General features: G+C 37.0%; 1 protein-coding gene across 2 annotated transcripts in view; it reads left to right on the top strand.

Annotated features, from left to right (window-relative positions):
* Positions 1–18,615, top strand: part of ALCAM (activated leukocyte cell adhesion molecule) — a 208,800-nt gene that overhangs the window by 172,512 nt on the left and 17,673 nt on the right. Inside the window, exons 7-14 of one of the 2 annotated variants that reach the window (XM_041774110.1) lie at positions 2,843–2,970; positions 4,753–4,885; positions 8,785–8,897; positions 10,955–11,090; positions 11,199–11,332; positions 14,795–14,927; positions 16,768–16,806; positions 17,100–17,217. In XM_041774110.1, coding sequence (XP_041630044.1) covers positions 2,843–2,970; positions 4,753–4,885; positions 8,785–8,897; positions 10,955–11,090; positions 11,199–11,332; positions 14,795–14,927; positions 16,768–16,806; positions 17,100–17,217 — 934 coding nt within the window. The remainder of the gene's footprint in view (positions 1–2,842; positions 2,971–4,752; positions 4,886–8,784; positions 8,898–10,954; positions 11,091–11,198; positions 11,333–14,794; positions 14,928–16,767; positions 16,807–17,099; positions 17,218–18,615) is intronic. The other variant, XM_041774120.1, reaches the window with a different exon arrangement.

The raw sequence follows: 18,615 nt of genomic DNA, 5'->3' as shown, positions 1-18,615 counted from the left end.
AAGATTTTTTCTTTCCCTCTTTTGTCTTTTTTTAAAATATATCTTATTTATTTATTCATGAGAGACACAGAGAAAGAGAGAGAGAGAGAGAGAGAGAGAGAGAGAGAGAGAGGCAGAGACACAGGCAGAGGGAGAAGCATGCTCCAAGCAGGGAACCTGATGTGGGACTCGATCCCAGGTCTCCAGGATCACGCCCTGGGCTGAAGGCGGCACTAAACCGCTGAGCCACCCGGGCTGCCTCTTTTGTCTTTTCATTCCCAATTTCAATACGCCTCAAATCCCTTGCAGCCATGGTCCTGCACTATGTCTCGATCTTCATCACTTCACTCTGTCTTTTACAGTTCTGTTCTGTTTTCCAGATTCCTCCAGTAGAATTCTACTTATATGCCTATCCATTTGCTATCACTACCTTATGTTTGTTTTCTAGCAAACATTTACTTATTCTTTAAAACCCAGCTGTAGCATCAATTCCTACCAGACACTTCGCAGTCTCATGCAACTATAAACTACCAGCGATCACATCATATGCAATTTGTATGTTGTTATAGTCTTGATTGCTTGATGTCATTATAAATATATTGAAAGCTATGCTGTTTTCAACTGTGTAACTTCAGCACTTAGTCCCAGCACAAAATATATATTAACTAAACAAATGAATATATGATTGGACAGTGGATAAACTGAACAAATGAATATATGATTGGACAGTGGATAAATGGAGATGGGACAAGGAAAATTTGAGTAGACTCTTGGTTATTATGTAGTGGTATAAATGGAGTAGTGAGATATAATTCTCACCTGAAGAGTTCAAGGCAATCATGGATATCAGGTTAAGAAATTTTTATTTCAATCTTCACATTGTAATCTTCAAAACATTACTTCAGAATACTGATTTAGAGGAAATATGTGTGTGTGTGTTCATATATATGCTCATATGTATATTTCATATATATAAATATTTTTTTTTAATTTTTATTTATTTATGATAGAGAGAGAGAGAGAGAGAGAGAGGTAGAGACACAGGCAGAGGGAGAAGCAGGCTCCATGCACCGGGAGCCTGACGTGGGATTCGATCCCGGGTCTCCAGGATCGCGCCCTGGGCCAAAGGCAGGCGCCAAACCGCTGCGCCACCCAGGGATCCCATCATATATATATATGAAAGAGTAGAATGAGAGACTAAGTTTGATGGCAATGTTTCAGGTGTAGCCTGGACTATGGAAGTTTTAGTGGGAATAAAAGGGGAGAATCAGATGCAAAACATAGCATTAACCATTAAGACATGGTGACAGAGTGGGTAAGAGAAAACCAGAATAATACCTGGAAGAATGATTTACTAATGAACAGAGTAGAATTCTGTGAAAAAGTCAGGGCAACAGGAGAGCAAGAAATGGTTAGTTTTGTTCGAGGCATGGTAGTTGGACAGCTAGAAAGTTACTGTTAAAACTCAAATCTCTCTGATCTCAGTGTAGTTCTTCAATTCTCTAATACAGAGCAGAGCCTATTGAAAGGAGACACAGAGAAGGGAAGTTTTGAAATAAAGCAGGAAGTCAGACAGATTGTGATCCTAGCTGTTCTGGTGTCAGCTTTGATTGAGTAGTCTTGCAGTGCATGCAACAGGCCAAAAACAGTCAGTGAAGGACTACATAAAAGAGTGAAGAATGCGTAGAATTGGAAGGCCAGTCGGGAATAAAAGCCAGACTTTATTTACCTTCCAGCTTTACTGGGAGCCGGTAGTCAGGGAACTACCTCAGGGAAATTCAGAAAAACTAACAAAAAGTATATTAAACCAATCACTGTTTAGCTTCAGAACATTCTGGGCAAATTGTCAGAGAGGCCCAAGCATGAAGAAAAGGCAACCAAGCAATCTTTACCAACCACTCAATTTTTTTCTGCATTTTGATCCTAAAAAGATAAATAAATGATAGCAGGAGATAGGAAAAAAAAAACTCTGAATCTGCCACTTATTTGTTTTATTAGCTAATTAAAAGGGAGATCTTCGTAGATTATTATTCTACTCTTATTCTTATTTTCTTTTTCTTATTATCCACAAGTATATATATGAGAAAATGGGTAATTTATAGTTGCCAATACCCTCTCCTCTTATTTTCTGTTTGCTAGACAGTGTATCCAGCCTTTAATTTCTTTAGTGTTCTACCATTAGCAGTAGCCTCTACTAAAGAATACCCTTTAGCTCTATTTTCTCCAGAAAAGTGACCAAAATGGAATGAAGGTTGTAGCTTGACTCCAATGAATAGAACAGAATTACAATACATTTACAGTCTGTTGATTGTTTTTAAGGATCTCCTTCAGGTCATGGGCTTCATCTTTTTGAAAACTGAACTATTCTCCTATATGCCAAAAAACTGGCTGGCATTGCTTAGCTCATGTCTCTTTTTATTTAATATAAGGTATTATTATGTAAGATGAGTGTAGGGGTGCCTAATAGTTTTAGCTACTGTGCTGGCTGAGCCAGGCTTTCCAAACTGTGAGCTTCTTGTAATATAGTTAAATGTCCTTATAATGAAATCATGCAATGGGATTGTTCCTACTGGTCTTTTACACATAAAATAATTATGGTCATTCCTACCTCAGTTAAAGACATTTTGCTAAGAAGAAATTGGTTTTTATGTAACAGGGTCTCTTTGTAGTTTTCTCTAACCAAGATTAGTACTTGGTATAGCAAGTAGCTATTAACTTCAATCCTTCTATAAAAGGATACATTTAAGTAATTACCATTACTAGCTTCTTGAGAAAATTGTGTATAATTTAGTCATTTATATTGTATGTACAGAGTAATTTGTACTTGATGAAAATGGTTAACTTGTGTCTGTGACTCTTGTAGATCCTACTGAGCAAGTGACAATACAAGTGGTGCCATCAAAAACTGCCATCAAAGAAGGAGATAATATCACTCTTAAGTGTTTGGGAAATGGTAACCCTCCTCCTGAGGAATTTTTGTTTTACCTACCAGTAAGTGCTTAAGGGTTATTACTTGAACTAGACTACTATCATTTTGTCCTATTGTGTAGCTGCTGGCTGCCATTAAGAATTGTATGTACTTGGGAAGCTTAAGAGAGAAAGGTGTCATCCTTGGGGACAAGGGATACCTGTAGAATGTCTTTTGATAGGTTGGGCTTTCTCATTTTGTTTTGTTTTGTTTTGTTTTTTTGCATCTAACAATGAGCTTGCTTTTTTTCTCAGTGTCAAGAGATTTCAGGGGAAAAAGAAGTAAAAAGCTGATCCTAGGAAACCATAATTACAAAAACTCAAGTTTTCATTATCCAGATAAGCTATAAGAATGTGTTCCTTCAAAAACAGATAACTCTAAAATGAAGAATGATGATTCCAAATCTACCCACAGTGCCTTCCTAAACACATCTCTGAACCTCCGAAGTAGGACCATTCTGTTGCTCATTATATTTAGCTTGATAGAATAAAGCTAGGGGCTAGATCTTGCTATGGTATATGGTCTTGAAGGGCCCGATCCTCAACTTTTATCAGCGTGATAGCTGAAGGGAGTGATACATAGAGAAGATAATTTGGAACATTCCTCTAGGATGTGTTCTAGATATCATGGTAGTATGGAGTCAGACTAGGAGAGAGCCGTTGAGGACACTTGTTTACTCTCCCAGAGCTCTTCCCAGGTTTGTGTATGACATAACCTTCCACTGAGAGAAACCATATACTATATATTGCATTTACCTAAGGGATATGTTTACAAATGTGTCCCACTACCTTTCTCAGCAACACTTAAGAATATCATCTACTGCTTTACTCAGAAGACTAATATAGCTGATTCTTTTAGACTTCAATGTTGGTAGGAAATGTTTCTCCCAACAAATAAATGTATGTTCTTTTTTTTTTTTCAAGATTTTATTTATTTATTCGTGAGAGACACAGAGAAAGAGAGAGGCACAGACACAGGCAGAGGGAGAAACAGGCTCCATGCAGGGAGCCTGATGTGGCACTCGATCCCGGGACTCAAGGATCATGCCCTGAGCCAAAGGCAGGCGCTAAACCGCTGAGCCACCCAGGGATCCCCAACAGTATTGTTCTTTGAACAGTACGTTCAAAAACATACTGTTTTTGTTCCATATGCAAATGAACTTCTGAAACTAATTATGTTTCTACTTTGGCTATCAGGGATGACAGTCAAATTTGTGTCTTAGCTTTAACAACAATATCTGATGATTATTATCTTTTTTGTTGTTACTATATGTTCCTAGTTCATCTATATTCTTTCTTAGTTTTTCTTTTTCTTCATTCTTCTTTTTTTTTAAATTCCCCCCAATTTCTTTCTTCCTTCTTCCCCTGGCCCTTTTTCCCTCCCTCCCGCCCTCCCTTCCTCCCACCCTTCCTTTCTTTTTTTCCCCTCTCCTTTTTATTTGGATTTGTGGCATGTTTTGTTTTATGCTGCCTCAGATCTTTTTGTTGAATTAGGCAAGACATGAATATAAAATGAGATATTAGAATTTTTTTTAAAATCTGCTTTAACTCTCAAGTTTGAGCCACGCTGTCAATAGAATAGATGCCATCAGTACCATGTTTATTAGCTCCTCAAATTTCTTAGAACCAAAATTGCAATTATTTTTTCCAGAAATCAGACAACACAAACTGTACTCTCATTTGTCCAGCCATAGAAACAGATTCCTTTTTTTCTGACATAAGAAAATGCTATTTTCATCAAGAAATATAACTCATCTCATTGTAGCTACCTAGTGTAATCATCTGACATTTTACCTCTATCAAAAGGGACAGCCTGAAGGAATAAGAAGCTCAAATACTTACACGTTGACAGATGTGAGGCGAAATGCAACAGGAGACTACAAGTGCTCCCTGATAGACAAAAAAGGCATGATTGCTTCAACAGCTATCACAGTTCACTGTAAGTCACCTTATTCTGCATTACCAACTTCACTTGAAAGGCCTCTAATAGTCTAACTTGGCTGTCTTTTCAAATAAATTGCAACTATATTTTTCTTAAATACTGTGGTTTCAATAGACTTACTGAAGTGCATCAGAGCAAACTCAGCTTTGGTCCAGATTTACGCTGCAACATTGAAATCTTGAGTGGATCTAATAAGTGCAACTTTTGGCAGTTGGTAAACTTCCTTCTTCTTTCTAAATGTCTTCAATTTGTGGTATCAACAAAATATTCACATGGATCTTAAAGAAATTACTCATTTTATTTTTTAAGGAAATATTTAGATATCTTGAAGTTCACAAGGTTTGCACTTGCACTTGCCCCAGAAAGAAGTATACATTAAGTACCTTTTTTAAAAAAAGTTATTATTATTACAGAATAACATTAGCACCCAATCCCAAGCACACAAAATTATGTAGACTCAACTTTTGGAAGCAGCAGAGGTAGAGACCACTAAAAGCCATTTATTGGCCTCTTTATAGAAGAATAGTATAGAAAATTTCTGGAAATAGACCTCTTCAAAATCACCCTATACATACCTATTTATTAACTTTTAACCTGTTTTTGATCTCCAGATACTCTAAAAGTTATATTTAGTCTAGCGTGATAGGAAGAGAGATACATCTTTTTTATAGTTTAAGTCCTTTATTTTGTAATTTCTGACAATCTATGTTCATGATGTACCTGATGCATTATGGAAATGGGGAACTAATTTGGACTGTTCCCCAGTGACACTAGAATTTACAGAGTGTTTAGGCAAATGTCAGCCTTGCTTACAGGTATAGGCCAAATGTCCTAGGAATTCCTTTGTACCCAGTAGTACCTCTAGACATGCTCCATTGCAATAAAGTTTCTCTAGATCATGATCTGCTCTAATCCCATTGAGTATGAAGGGTTTCTTTGTTTCAAAATGGAAAGAGACTAGAAATTGTTTTGAGGAAATGGTTCTAAATCTCTCATCTAACCTATAATGCTTGGAAAACATATAGGAGAGGAGTTAAAACTTCGAGGGAGATACATTGGGGAATAGAGTAATCAGAAGGTTGCTTTTGAGTGTCTGATGTTGGGAGCACACCCTGGGGAGCCTTGTAAAAATAGCAGTAATAGTAAAAATACTGTTAAGAAGTGTTCACAGCCAGGCCATTTCTCTATTTGCGCCATATTCATGTTGTATAGATCTGAATGTGTCTGCCATCAGGAGCTGGCTAGAGAGAAAACAGTGATCTCTCAGGATAAAAACAATGCTGCTTTTTATCTGAGGACCGGTCAGCCCTGGGACCATTTAACCAGCCTGTTCTATGACTTAAGAAAGGAAAGAAAGAAAGAAAGAAAGAAAGAAAGAAAGAAAGAAAGAAAGAAAGAAAGAAAGAAAGAAAGAAAGAAAGAAAGAAAGAAAGAAAAGAAAGAAAGAAAAGAAGAAAAGAAAAGGAAAAGAAAAGAAAGAAAAGAAAAGAAAAGAAAAGAAAAGAAAAGAAAAGAAAAGAAAAGAAAAGAAAAAAGGGATGTGAGAGAATATAACCAGCAGATAGAATTTCCTGGGAAGGAACTCTCTGATATCATTGTCCATGAGATTTGTGGGCCAATAACCAATAATCCAGTGTTTGAAGATGGTACAGTAAGCCTGTGTTTGAGAGATGCCAACTACTTAGGACCCTAAAGGAAAGGGCCCTTATTTGTATCACTTACAGATTCAGCAGGGAGGGAGAGTTGACAGCGTGACAAGGCAAAACACTTGGGTGCAGCCACATTGTCCCTCAGTGATCAGCTGTGATCAAGAGAAACGAAATTAAACAAAAGTATGTTAACAATTTAATTGGATTTCAGCGCACTTAATTGGATTTAAATGCTTTCTGGTTTTGAAAGGTAGACTATAACATCGGGCTTTAAGGCCTATATTTCTCTTTAAAAGCTGAAATAAAGATTACAAATAAATGAAGATTCTACTCTGAATTACATGAAATGGAAACATAAAAATCCTATTTTTTGCCCATTTATCCTTGATTGCTTGTTTGTTGTCTGAAAACAAGATTTGTCTCCTTTCCATAGATGACTAAAGGGAGTGGGGATAGAGAAGCAGCAAGCCACACTCGCTCCTGTTTACAGAACAGACCCCCTCATCAGGGCTCTCCGCCCACCGATCCATAGTTGCTGATATAGCGTCTGCTACTCCTCTGGCGATTCATGCACGGATAGATTCTTCATCAGAACTTCCAAAGTCCATCATCAGCCTTTAAAATCACTTCTTTTATCTTTTCACTGGCAACTTCACTGTCCGACTAGCAAAACTTTCTAACTCTCCCCAAGTAGAATTTTCATTCAAATGTAATGAATCCACATTTTCTGAAGAAACTTCATTTTTCTTTCTCTGGGACAATGCATATTTTAGCATTAATGAGAAACTCTAAAAGAGAAACTCTTTCCTTCTTTCAACAATTGTTTTCCAGAACCTGCCACGTGGCAGACACTGTGGGTGCACAGTGACAACTCAAGGCCCGGGTGCTACCTTCAAGGTTCTTACAATCCAACAGGAAAAACAAGTGTTAAAAATGATGGTGGCAAAAAAAAAAAAAAAATGATGGTGGCAAACTATCAACCACATGCAAGAGCGTGGGGTGCAAGAGGAAGTCCCCACTGCTGTAGAACAAAGTCTCACTTCTTAGCATGGCAAGCAGAGCCCTTTACAAAGTCTGGCCTCCAATAATTATATAGATTTATCATTCATGTGTTATGACCTTTCGTAGCAGATTACTCACTACTAGGAAGTCAGGCACACGCTGTCAGCAATTTGCCTTTATTTATGTGGCAGAAATTTTCCCTGTATCTCCATTATCAAAACCCTTCTCAACTGTCAGGGGCCACGAGCAGATACTGCCTCATATACCCAGCCTTTATTACTGCTTTGAAACCCCTTTTCGCTCTGTTCTCTACACTCCCATGTCTTTGCTTCTACCTCTGTTTATAGCCCCTTCCTTTAGTTAGTTTTGTTTTGTTTTTTAACAAATACTCATTGAGCTTTTAATCTATAGCATGTATGACACCAGGTGCCGATTCCACGCTGCTCTTTATGAGTCACGTAGCTGAGAGCATATTACCTTTACCTCAAAAATTGTAAACTGTAAATTTATGTGCATCTCTGTATGTTCCGTCAGTTTTTGAAACTCAGTAGCTGCACAATAAATGTTTGGTCTATTGAAATAGATTTTCCTCTTACCGATCATACTGTGATAGTAAGATTTTTGTAAAAATTACTTCCCATCTGAAAGATTATACCTCCTTAGATGTGTTTATCCTATGTTTTTAAAAAAAATGATGCCTGCTGACAGTGTACCTAACAATAGATCTTATTTAAAATTTCAACTGTATGAGAAATGGAATAGCATTAAAAAAAAAATCTGACTACTATACTCAATCCTCTCTGAAGAAATAGATAGACTACCTTCTCAGATTATCGCCTGCTGTCTAAATATGCTTGATTTTTCTCCTGGCACGCCTTACCAACTCTTATCATATTTACCTAGTCATCATCTTTCTTTTCTTCCAGAAGTGATTTAAGAATTGTTTTTCTTAAGGTAATAGACCCCAGGGGAATACTTCTGTGCAGTCAAAACATCAGTCATGTTAACGGCAAATAAATGCATAATCAGTTAGGTTGGCCATTTCCTTGTCCAAACTGGTCTCAAACCTGGCTTGAAAAGCTGGACTGATTACACTACAATTCAGTTATGTTGGTCACATAAATCAGTTCTGAATTTTGAATACAATTAGAAGGATTTTTTTTCTTTCATCTTTTCTCCTCCAAAATATTTTGACGGTCTTCCTTTCCTGGAGTTTGCATTTCAAGCAGATTTTCTGCTTCACAGATTTGGATTTGTCCTTAAACCCAAGTGGGGAAGTGACCAAGCAGATTGGCGATGCCTTGCCTGTGTCATGCACAATATCTGCTAGCAGGAACGCAACTGTGGTATGGATGAAAGTAAGTCATATTTCTTGGTAATACTACACAGTTTGGACTGACTCCTTTTTGGCTTCTTTTGCATTTTATGTGACGTCTAAATATGTATACTCATGGGTAATATGTTTGTACACCCACACCCCTGCTCTCTTTCTCCCTATTATACTAATGTAAATGATGTCACAATAAAATGATTAGAGGTACTCAACAACAGTATGGCATCCATAATAGATTGTCTGAGATTTACTTCGGGACACTGATTTATGTGTATCTACTAAGTAATTCTACACATACACATGCTCCCATGTGTATGGTTACATGTTCGAGAGCTTAACAGTTTTCAATGTGTTTTAACCCATATTATTCTCACAGAACACTTAGAAGAACCCTGTGAAATATTTGGGACGCTTATTTTTTCCCCCTGTTACTTGGAAATAAGTTGATGAGAGAAATCAGAAAGCTCGTAAGTGACAGAGTTAGACTAAAACTCAGACCTTACGGCTGTAATAAACACTGTGCTCTGATCACATGATTTCAGCCTCCCGGCTGAAACTGACCTTAAATGTCTGATTGTGAGTTCATTGAATTAGTGGCTCCTTGAAGGTATAGACCCCTTTTCACCCCTGAGCCATAGTAGAAAACCTGGAACACAGTGAAGCTTGGTCAGTATTTCCTGAGTGAGTACCTACATTCTTGTAATTGCCCGAAATGTCAGCCATTACTGGGAACCCAATCATTGTTACCTATTTGGAGTGAGATAGTAAGATGGGTAATTGGTTATTTGAGGCAAGGTTGTCACCAAAGAGAAAGATTGTAACTGTCATCCCACCACTCAAGTCCTTGGTTAGACATCCAGTGCACATGTTGACAAAACACATACAAACCACTTCACATAGAAGTTAAGAATTATCTTTTTAAAAAATTGTGGGGAAATGTATTGTTAAAATTTTTTCTTGCTGAAAATATACGTTATTTTGTACTGCTTTTTGGACCCTTTTAACGCTAGATCATCTGTGACTTGCTTTCTTTTAAAGTTCAGTTTCTTATTTTATTCTTTTAAGTGTAGCCCCATCATCCTTTTTGTTCACTCATAATAAAAATATCACTCTGTAGACTGTATATTTAAGATGATGTATTTATAGTAGGCAATGGTCAAAGGGCTAGACAAGTTCTAGGCAACTAGACTATTCAGTAAACATATGAGCACTCGTTTCACTACAGGACTAGGAAAACTAAGTATACTTAGCTAAATCAGTTTCTACATCAACTGCAGTCACTGTTGTTAATTAAATGCCTAATGTCAGTAATGCTGATCAAGATTGCCTGGCCATTAGTTAGTTGGTGAGGAGTGTAGAAAAATTCACGGTGGGGAAAGACTACATGATGTTAGGATTGTGTTTAGTTGTCTACTGAGAAGAATTTCCGTTACTGGTAAAATAGTGCTATTTTCTGTATACCAAGTGATTTTTAAAAATTAAATGCTGCATTTCTTTTGTTTATAGAAATTAGGATAGTAAGCTGTTAGTAATGATTTCCTTAAAAACGTTTGGTCATAAGTGCCATGACTCTGTAATGGATCCCCTGTCTTGATAAATGCATCCCATCAAATGACTTTCTGGCATTTATGCCTATCACTGATAACATAGCACAGGTCCCCAGTGTCCTTCAATACTAGTTCATCTACATTTACTACAAGGAGTAGCTGTTACCAATTGAGAACTTTCCTTAATGTAAACACATTATATTACTTACATAATTAAGTCTTCAAACAATTCCATATGGTTAAATTATTATTCCATTTCAAAAATAAGGAAACTGAGTCTCAGAAGTTTATGAATGTGTTCCAGATTATAAAATTCCATAAATGAAGGAATCTGAAATAAAACTCTGAATGTGTAAAGCAAGAAAGGAAAAGGACGAGGGAAATCTATTTTTGAAAGCATCTGAAGTTAAAAAAGAAAAGGAACTTGCATTTTCCCTAGATCCAGAAAAATAATATTAGGCTCCGTGATTATCTAATAAATACTCGGAGAGTTGTATTTAAGCCACAGGAAGTAATTATCTTTTTGTTTAATCAGGACAACATCAGGCTTCGATCTAGCCCATCATTTTCCAGTCTCCAGTATCAGGATGCTGGAAACTATGTCTGTGAAACTGCTCTGCAAGAGGTCGAAGGCCTAAAGAAAAGAGAGTCATTGACACTCATAGTAGAAGGTAATAAATACTTGAGCACCAATGCAAACTTTTCTTTGAGAATTTGATATCTGGGTTTCTTTTCTGATTTTAGCATAACAACTTATTTTCATTGTAATGATATTTTAGGAAAACCTCAAATCAAAATGACAAAGAAAACTGATCCCAGTGGACTGTCTAAAACAATAATCTGCCATGTGGAAGGTTTTCCGAAGCCGGCTATACAGTGGACAATTACCGGCAGTGGAAGCGTCATAAACCAAGCAAGTATTTGTCCTCTTGTTATATGTTGCGCTTAGTCCAATGTGGGGTTTTGTTGAAGTGCCTAAGCTGTAGGCTAGCTTGTTAGCAACAGGAAATTTGCAGTATATTCTCAAAGGGAGCTTTTGCTAACTTCTTAATTTTTCCAAAGGAAAGAAATGGCTCAAAGAGAAATTTTAAATCCCAGGGCCATGGAGAATGGAAGAATCATTATGTTTGGTCAGTATGTTTTTAAAACAATGTAAATTGAGTGTTGTTCTATGGTCATTAAATTCTGAAACTTGGGTGATTAAAACATTAAGGTATACACTTTTCTGCATCATAAACTTACACATCTGAGTATAAGTATAAGCCTGTATTACTCTGCTTACTTATGCACGTTAAGGGATATTTCTTCTTAAAACCGGACCCTGGAGAGTGGTGAGGAACACAGTCACCGTTTGTGAACATATGGTCTGACTTGTGTCTGGCAGGGCTAGGGCCAGAATAAGGCTAGCTAAATCTATAGTGTTTATGATGTTTCCTTCTGAACAAAAGTAGACATCAACCAAACTTTAATATTAATACCATTGTCAGGACATTCTAGTAATAGTAAAGGATTAAGAACTTATGGACACTACCAATACTTTTATCTTTGACCAAAAAAAAAAAAAAGAAAAGAAAAGAAAAGAAAAGAAAAGAAAAGAAAGAGAAAGAGAAAGAGAGAGAGAAAATCTGGTCCATCACAAGGGGTTCAGAACTATCATCCCATTAGATTAGCTGGTCTGTCTGGGTTACTGACATATTTGTTAATTTCATTTTCTCCACAATAATCTTCATGTCCCTCTTCTCAGTGGAGCCAGTTAAAGATTCTTCAGGAACACCCAGAGATGCCATTTGATTATCTGAATCTTCTGTGCTGCCTTCTTCCCAGCTTTGGACCCATTTGAAATCCAAGAAAGCATTCCTTAAAGCAGAGTTGCATTCAGTTTTATTTATTTTTTTTTATTAATTTTTATTGGTGTTCAATTTACCAACATACAGAATAACACCCAGTGCTCATCCCGTCAAGTGTCCACCTCAGTGCCCGTCACCCATTCCCCTCCAACACCCGCCCTCCTCCCCTTCCACCACCCCTAGTTCGTTTCCCCGAGTTAGGAGTCTTTATGTTCTGTCTCCCTTCCTGATATTTCCCAACATTTCTTTTCCCTTCCTTTATATTCCCTTCCACTATTATTTATATTCTCCAAATGAATGAGAACATACACTGTTTGTCCTTCTCCGATTGACTTATTTCACTCAGCATAATACCCTCCAGTTCCATCCACGTTGAAGCAAATGGTGGGTATTTGTCATTTCTAATGGCTGAGTAATATTCCATTGTATACATAAACCACATCTTCTTTATCCATTCATCTTTCAATGGACACCGAGGCTCCTTCCACAGTTTGGCTATTGTGGCCATTGCTGATAGAAACATCGGGGTGCAGGTGTCCCGACGTTTCATTGCATCTTGCACTGTTGGTGGGAATGTGAACTGGTGCAGCCACTCTGGAAAACTGTGTGGAGGCTCCTCAAAGAGTTAAAAATAGACCTGCCCTACGACCCAGCAATTGTACTGTTGGGGATTTACCCCAAAGATTCAGATGCATTCAGTTTTAATTTAAAATTTCTTTCTCTGCCAGGGAAATTGGGCTGTTGGTCCAGCTTATACAATCTAGTTTTATAGACCAAGGTGGATTTTTCACTCTTTCACCTGTAGGTGATGCATATATATTTGCATAACTCCAAGTATGGAAGCTCCCCAAAAGAGTGGACACATTTGAAGCAAATGACTCCTGATTTGATTAGGTGTGATGGGAACAGAGGGGCAGCATACATGAAAGCATCAGTCGGCGGAGCATCTGCCTCTTGGTTTCAGCTCAGGTCATGATCTCAGGGTTTTGAGATTGAGCCATCTGTGATATCAGCCTCTATGCTCAGCAGGGAGTCTACTTGAGATTTTCTCCCACTGCCCCTCCCCCTGCCCTTGAGCACGAGTGCTTTCTCTCTTCTTCTCTCCCTCTGAAAGAAATAAATTAGTCTTCAAAAATTGTTGTTTCTATTCTAGCCTTCTTGCTTTCTAGTTTAATTAAATAATAATTATAGCAAAAAAGAACCTTTAGGTAGGGGTAATACAAGCATAGAAATTAGAAATATAGGCACACAATAAGTATTTGATGAATGAACAGATACAAAGACTTAAAAGGCTACCCTTGAAATGAACAAATATATTTTATAGAGATAAAACAACAGAGACTTAGTGAGAAAGTCATGTGAAAAATACTAGTGGGAAGTGGAAAAATAGCATCTGAACTTACTATAAGGATAAAAATAACAATGCTATTCTTCACTGTCAAGGAGAAGGATTGATTTTGGCCCATGAGGTGATATGTTATTTTTCTTGTTCTAGGTTTGTGCTGATCCATCCATAATCTTTTATTTGTTCCCTCCTCAATCACATGGTGAATCTGTTGTTTTCTAACTACTGATGCCTCTAAGTACTCTTGCCCCAGGGACTAAACAATATCCCTAAGCAGCGGACTATCTCTTGTCCTCAATCCTCAAGGCCCTTATCGTATAGTTGAGGAGAAAGCAAATAAAGAACAAGGTAGGACATGGTGTGCATAATGCGACTCAGACAAGAGCTCCAGTATATTTGTCAACTCATTGACAATTATTCCAGTTGGATTTAGCAGTCAAGTCCTGAGGAAGATATTTAAGTGAATTGTCTGAGGGCACCTGATTGGCTTAGTCGGTAGAGCACGGGACTCTTGATCTCAGGGTTCCTACATGCAAGCCCCACGTTGGATGTAGAGATTACTTAAAAAAAAAAAAAAAAGAAAAAGAAAATAAAGTGACTAGCTCTTTTTTTGGAGAAGTTAAATGAGGTGATTATCCTCATTAAGACCTCACAAAAACCAAATGAACTTACCAGTCACTGAAAAATAACCCATTGTCAGTATTTAGCTCAGAAAAAGAGAAAAAAAATGGATTTCTTCCAATGCACAAATCATACACACATAAGTACTTATATATAATGGTGTAAGATGAAGGAATTAACCCCAGAAGTGAAGGACAATGACATAATTTACAAATAAGAATTAAATTCTGAAGTTTATAAAGAGAAAACTGGTGATTAATCACTAATAATTTGGAGGCAAGTATTCTCATGCCAAATGATTAATGTGTGAACCTATCAAGAGTTTAATTGAATTATTAGAATTTACAATAGAAGCATAAACAGAAATTCAGTTATGGATTCACTAATCTTCTTCTTCCCTGCTATTGATCTAAGCCTGAATTGGTCTTATCGATGACCTTACATATGCCCTTGAACACCAGAAAGCACTACACAGCACCTCCCCTGTTTCACTCAGTACTACTCTTTTCCGAGTTTTTAATCCATTTCCATTTCTAAATCCATCTTCCCTCTTCTCTTCCAGACAGAGGAATCTCCTTATATAAATGGCAGGTATTATAGTAAAATTATCATTTCCCCTGAAGAGAATGTTACATTAACTTGCACAGCAGAAAACCAGCTGGAGAGAACAGTAAACTCCTTGAATGTCTCTGCTAGTGAGTATTTCATTTCTGGCATTAAAAAAAAAGTAAGAAAATTTGAAGTTATTCTTCATTAGTTTAAAATCTTCAATTCCATCTTCCTGTACTGCATTATGGTAAGTTTTATGTATTTATTTTACATCTGGTATCATCATCATAGGCTTTTTTTTTTTTTTTTTTTGTCTTGGTGTCCATTCTTGTACTATTCTTGTCTTGACAGTTAAATCATTTCATATTTTATGGGTCAGAGACCTTATCTAGTCCAGGAATAGTTCACAAGAGCAACAGAGGATAAGAACTGAGCTTTTATTTAATCCATGTATTGTGTTCAGAATAGAGATAACTCAAAAATTACCTTACAGCATTGTTACTACAGTTTTAATTTTGGTAAAATTTTAATTCCCTTTACTCTGTTCTTTTGCAGTCCGATTCTTTGTGGTATTTATCCTCCTTTTATTTTGAATAGGAATGCCACATACATAGTCATTTAGCAGATTGGAAGTAAAACTGATATTAGAATTCATGAAGTCTAATTTCAAAAGTTGATGCTTTTGAATATCATACTGGAACCATAGCTAAAAATTAGATAAATGAAGTTATCTTAGAACAAGTGAAAAAAAAAATCTGACATGCCGAGTAGCCATTTCTGAAACAATTGTCATTTAATTTGAAATTATCCGTCATCTTCAATTCTATCATTGTTCCTATTGCTTTGTCAACCTTAAATCAGGACAGGCCCTGGAGTGAGGCTTGGTTCTGGACAGGATTCTAGCTGACCTTCCAAACTTTTATTTTTTTCAGTCAGTTGGATTCCTGTATATAGCTGGATAGAGATATACTGGCCAGGAATTAGCTGGGGCTGGGAAAAAATAATTGTGTAAAGATAATGGTCCTTAACAGAATATGACTGGAATATAAAAGCCTGATGGATTGACAGGAAAAAAGAACCAACCAAATTTAACTCTAAAATAGGTGCATTGACTTCTCAAAATTCAATTTAGCCAGTATTGATTTGTCCTACCTAGAAAGAGAACTTACCCTTTCTTCCTGAACACAAGTTTCTCTTTTATTCTAATCCATTGAATAGTAGTTTCTAGACCTTGCTGTGGCTTGCTGAACATTCAGTACAGTTGTGTTCAAATTCAGTGAGCACCTCCTGAAACTCCAATATAGTATGTATAAGAAGAGGTCTTGGAATCTGCATTTTAACAAACGTCACTGGAAGTTCTGATGCAGGTCCATAGGAGAATATTTATGTAATTCAATATCAGATGATAATCCAGGATATTGGCAATTCTTAAAATGGGGCTGGAGCATGGTGCTGTCAGAGTCATTGGAGGGCCTCTGCAAACATCACACCTGATGCCTCTTTGCCTCTGGGACCTCCCCAGTTTTAATATCCACCCCCACCATTGTGAGAACTTCTCTAATGACAAGGCCCTTACACTAGAGGATAAAAAAGAATTCTCCACCGAGGTAGGAAAAATAGAGAAATGCTACATTGTAGGTTTGATATATGGCAACTTGTTTCTTTTAAGGAAAAAAAAGTCCTATTAAAAGGTGGTAAATAGTGGAGAAATTAATATGGATTTCAGATTAACACTAAAGCTTGTCAGTTGTGAAATTTTCTATGGTAGATTAATACCTTTGCAGTTTTAACGACTCTCCTTAAAACAAGATTAATTTCTTTGTAGGGAAGCTCACGCTCTATTAAATGTAAATTTTTTTCCTACCCTTAGCTAAAGAATAGATATTTCATCCTTGAGTCTTATTACATCATACTATAATGGTAAAGGTGACTTTCATATATCAACAAATTTTGTTTTTAATTTCATATTAACATTTTTCATTTCAGTAAGTATTCCAGAGCACGATGAGGCAGACGAGATAAGTGGTAGGTACTACGCTGCCGACTCTTCTTCCTTGACTATCAGCTCAAGATTTATGAAGTGTCATTGTATAAGTAACGTCTTAGCTGTCACAATTTTGACTTGAATTAAAAGAGCAAATGAGACAAGATAGTAAAAATGCTAAAAAATTTATCTTTTCAAAGCACAAGTTTGCATGTTACTTATAGTAGTCGTAAGCCTTAATTATTTTTAATAAGAAAAAATAACCAGTTTGACTTTCTTTTCAGAAATCCTTGACAGTGTCTGTAATTGCCCGGACTTCTCTTCTCTGTTGTAGATGAAAACAGAGAAAAGGTGAATGACCAGGCAAAACTGATCGTGGGGATCGTCGTTGGTCTCCTCCTGGCTGCCCTAGTTGCTGGTGTTGTCTACTGGCTGTACATGAAGAAATCAAAGTAAGTTATGGAAAGAAGACCTCATTTGTTCACTGACTTCCCCTGGGAGAATTATTAATACAGTTTGTCTCTGTTCTGTAAGAGGAAAGGCGTGGCCCCCAAATCAGGGTGATCATCATGTTCTGCTTGCAGCTCACAGTGACTGCCTTGCCAGCATCGGAGAATTGCCTTGGGGTGTGATTTCACATGTGTCCCCTTATTTTTCTCAGTCAGTAGTCTAAATTCAATTATTTGATTTCCTTTTTTTTTTTCGGTGCCTAGGGGGACATTTTAAAAAGCATATACTTCCAAAAGGTCAACCATTCTAAGCCATGTGACTAAGGTTGGTGGACATTAATTAAAAGTGGTTAGTAAATCCTGTGGGAGTGGCCGGGTGCCTGCAGTAACAGGTCTGGCCAGCAGTGAAACTGTTGGCGAGGTGGTATTATCTTGTCACCTCTCTGCTCTCGTTAAGTCACTTTAGTCCATAAAAGGATTTTATTCAGAGGGGAAAATAACCCTCGTTATTTTTTCTGCAATTCAAAAAGGAAATTAGACAAAGTACGAAGACTGCTTTAAAAATTACTTAGATGGTGTTTAGATTAAAAATTATTAGTCATAAATAATACAGATAGATCCAACTTTACAATATCTAATAGTGGTTTATAATGCAAATCTAACTAACCAAAGGAGATTCTTAACATACACCCATTTTTAATATTCCTCATCACCCCAGCCTTGACTGCAGATTTGAGTGGGCACCTAGCATTTGCATTTTTAAAGTTTTGTTAATGATTCTGTGGTATACCATTGGTTTCAAACATGAGGAAATTGATTTTTGCAAGGGGATGGATATAGCTAGTGGCAACTCTGGGCTTAATTTTATATTTTGTTGATGTCCGGTATCACCCCCTTTCAGCAACTCAGGTAGGTTAACTTAAAAGAAAATCAAAAGGAAAAGCAGCCTGAATAATAAGATCTTACCTTGTAAAGAAAGCCGTTTTAGTCAAGAAAGTAATATTCAAAAGGAGCTGCCATCAAAGGGAGGCAATAGCTCAGAAATTTTTAAGGTCACATAGTATGAGCTTGCATTGAACTCTGTTTTGATCCTGCCATCATCTCTGAAGTAGATACCGTTATTACTCATATTCTACATTTGAAAGAATTAAGGCAGAGAATGGTTAAATGACTTGCTTGAGGTTACACAGTTCATAGGGGCCAAAGCTGTATTTGATTTCAGGCAGTGCTGTTTCAGCATCTTTGTGCTTAATCACTAGTTCTTATTTTCTCTCACCATGCCTTCCTTTTTCTCTGTTTTTCGGTCACGCAAGGCAGTAACGTCTTCCTGATATGTGTTGTAGTTGATGAATTTGTCCACTCTCACTTCGGGGCACAGTCACTTCTGATCTTGACACCTCA

The sequence above is a fragment of the Vulpes lagopus genome, chromosome 1 (genome assembly GCF_018345385.1).
Source record: "Vulpes lagopus strain Blue_001 chromosome 1, ASM1834538v1, whole genome shotgun sequence".
NCBI classification, from domain to species: domain Eukaryota; kingdom Metazoa; phylum Chordata; class Mammalia; order Carnivora; family Canidae; genus Vulpes; species Vulpes lagopus.
This window is presented reverse-complemented; position numbering and strand designations above follow the sequence as displayed.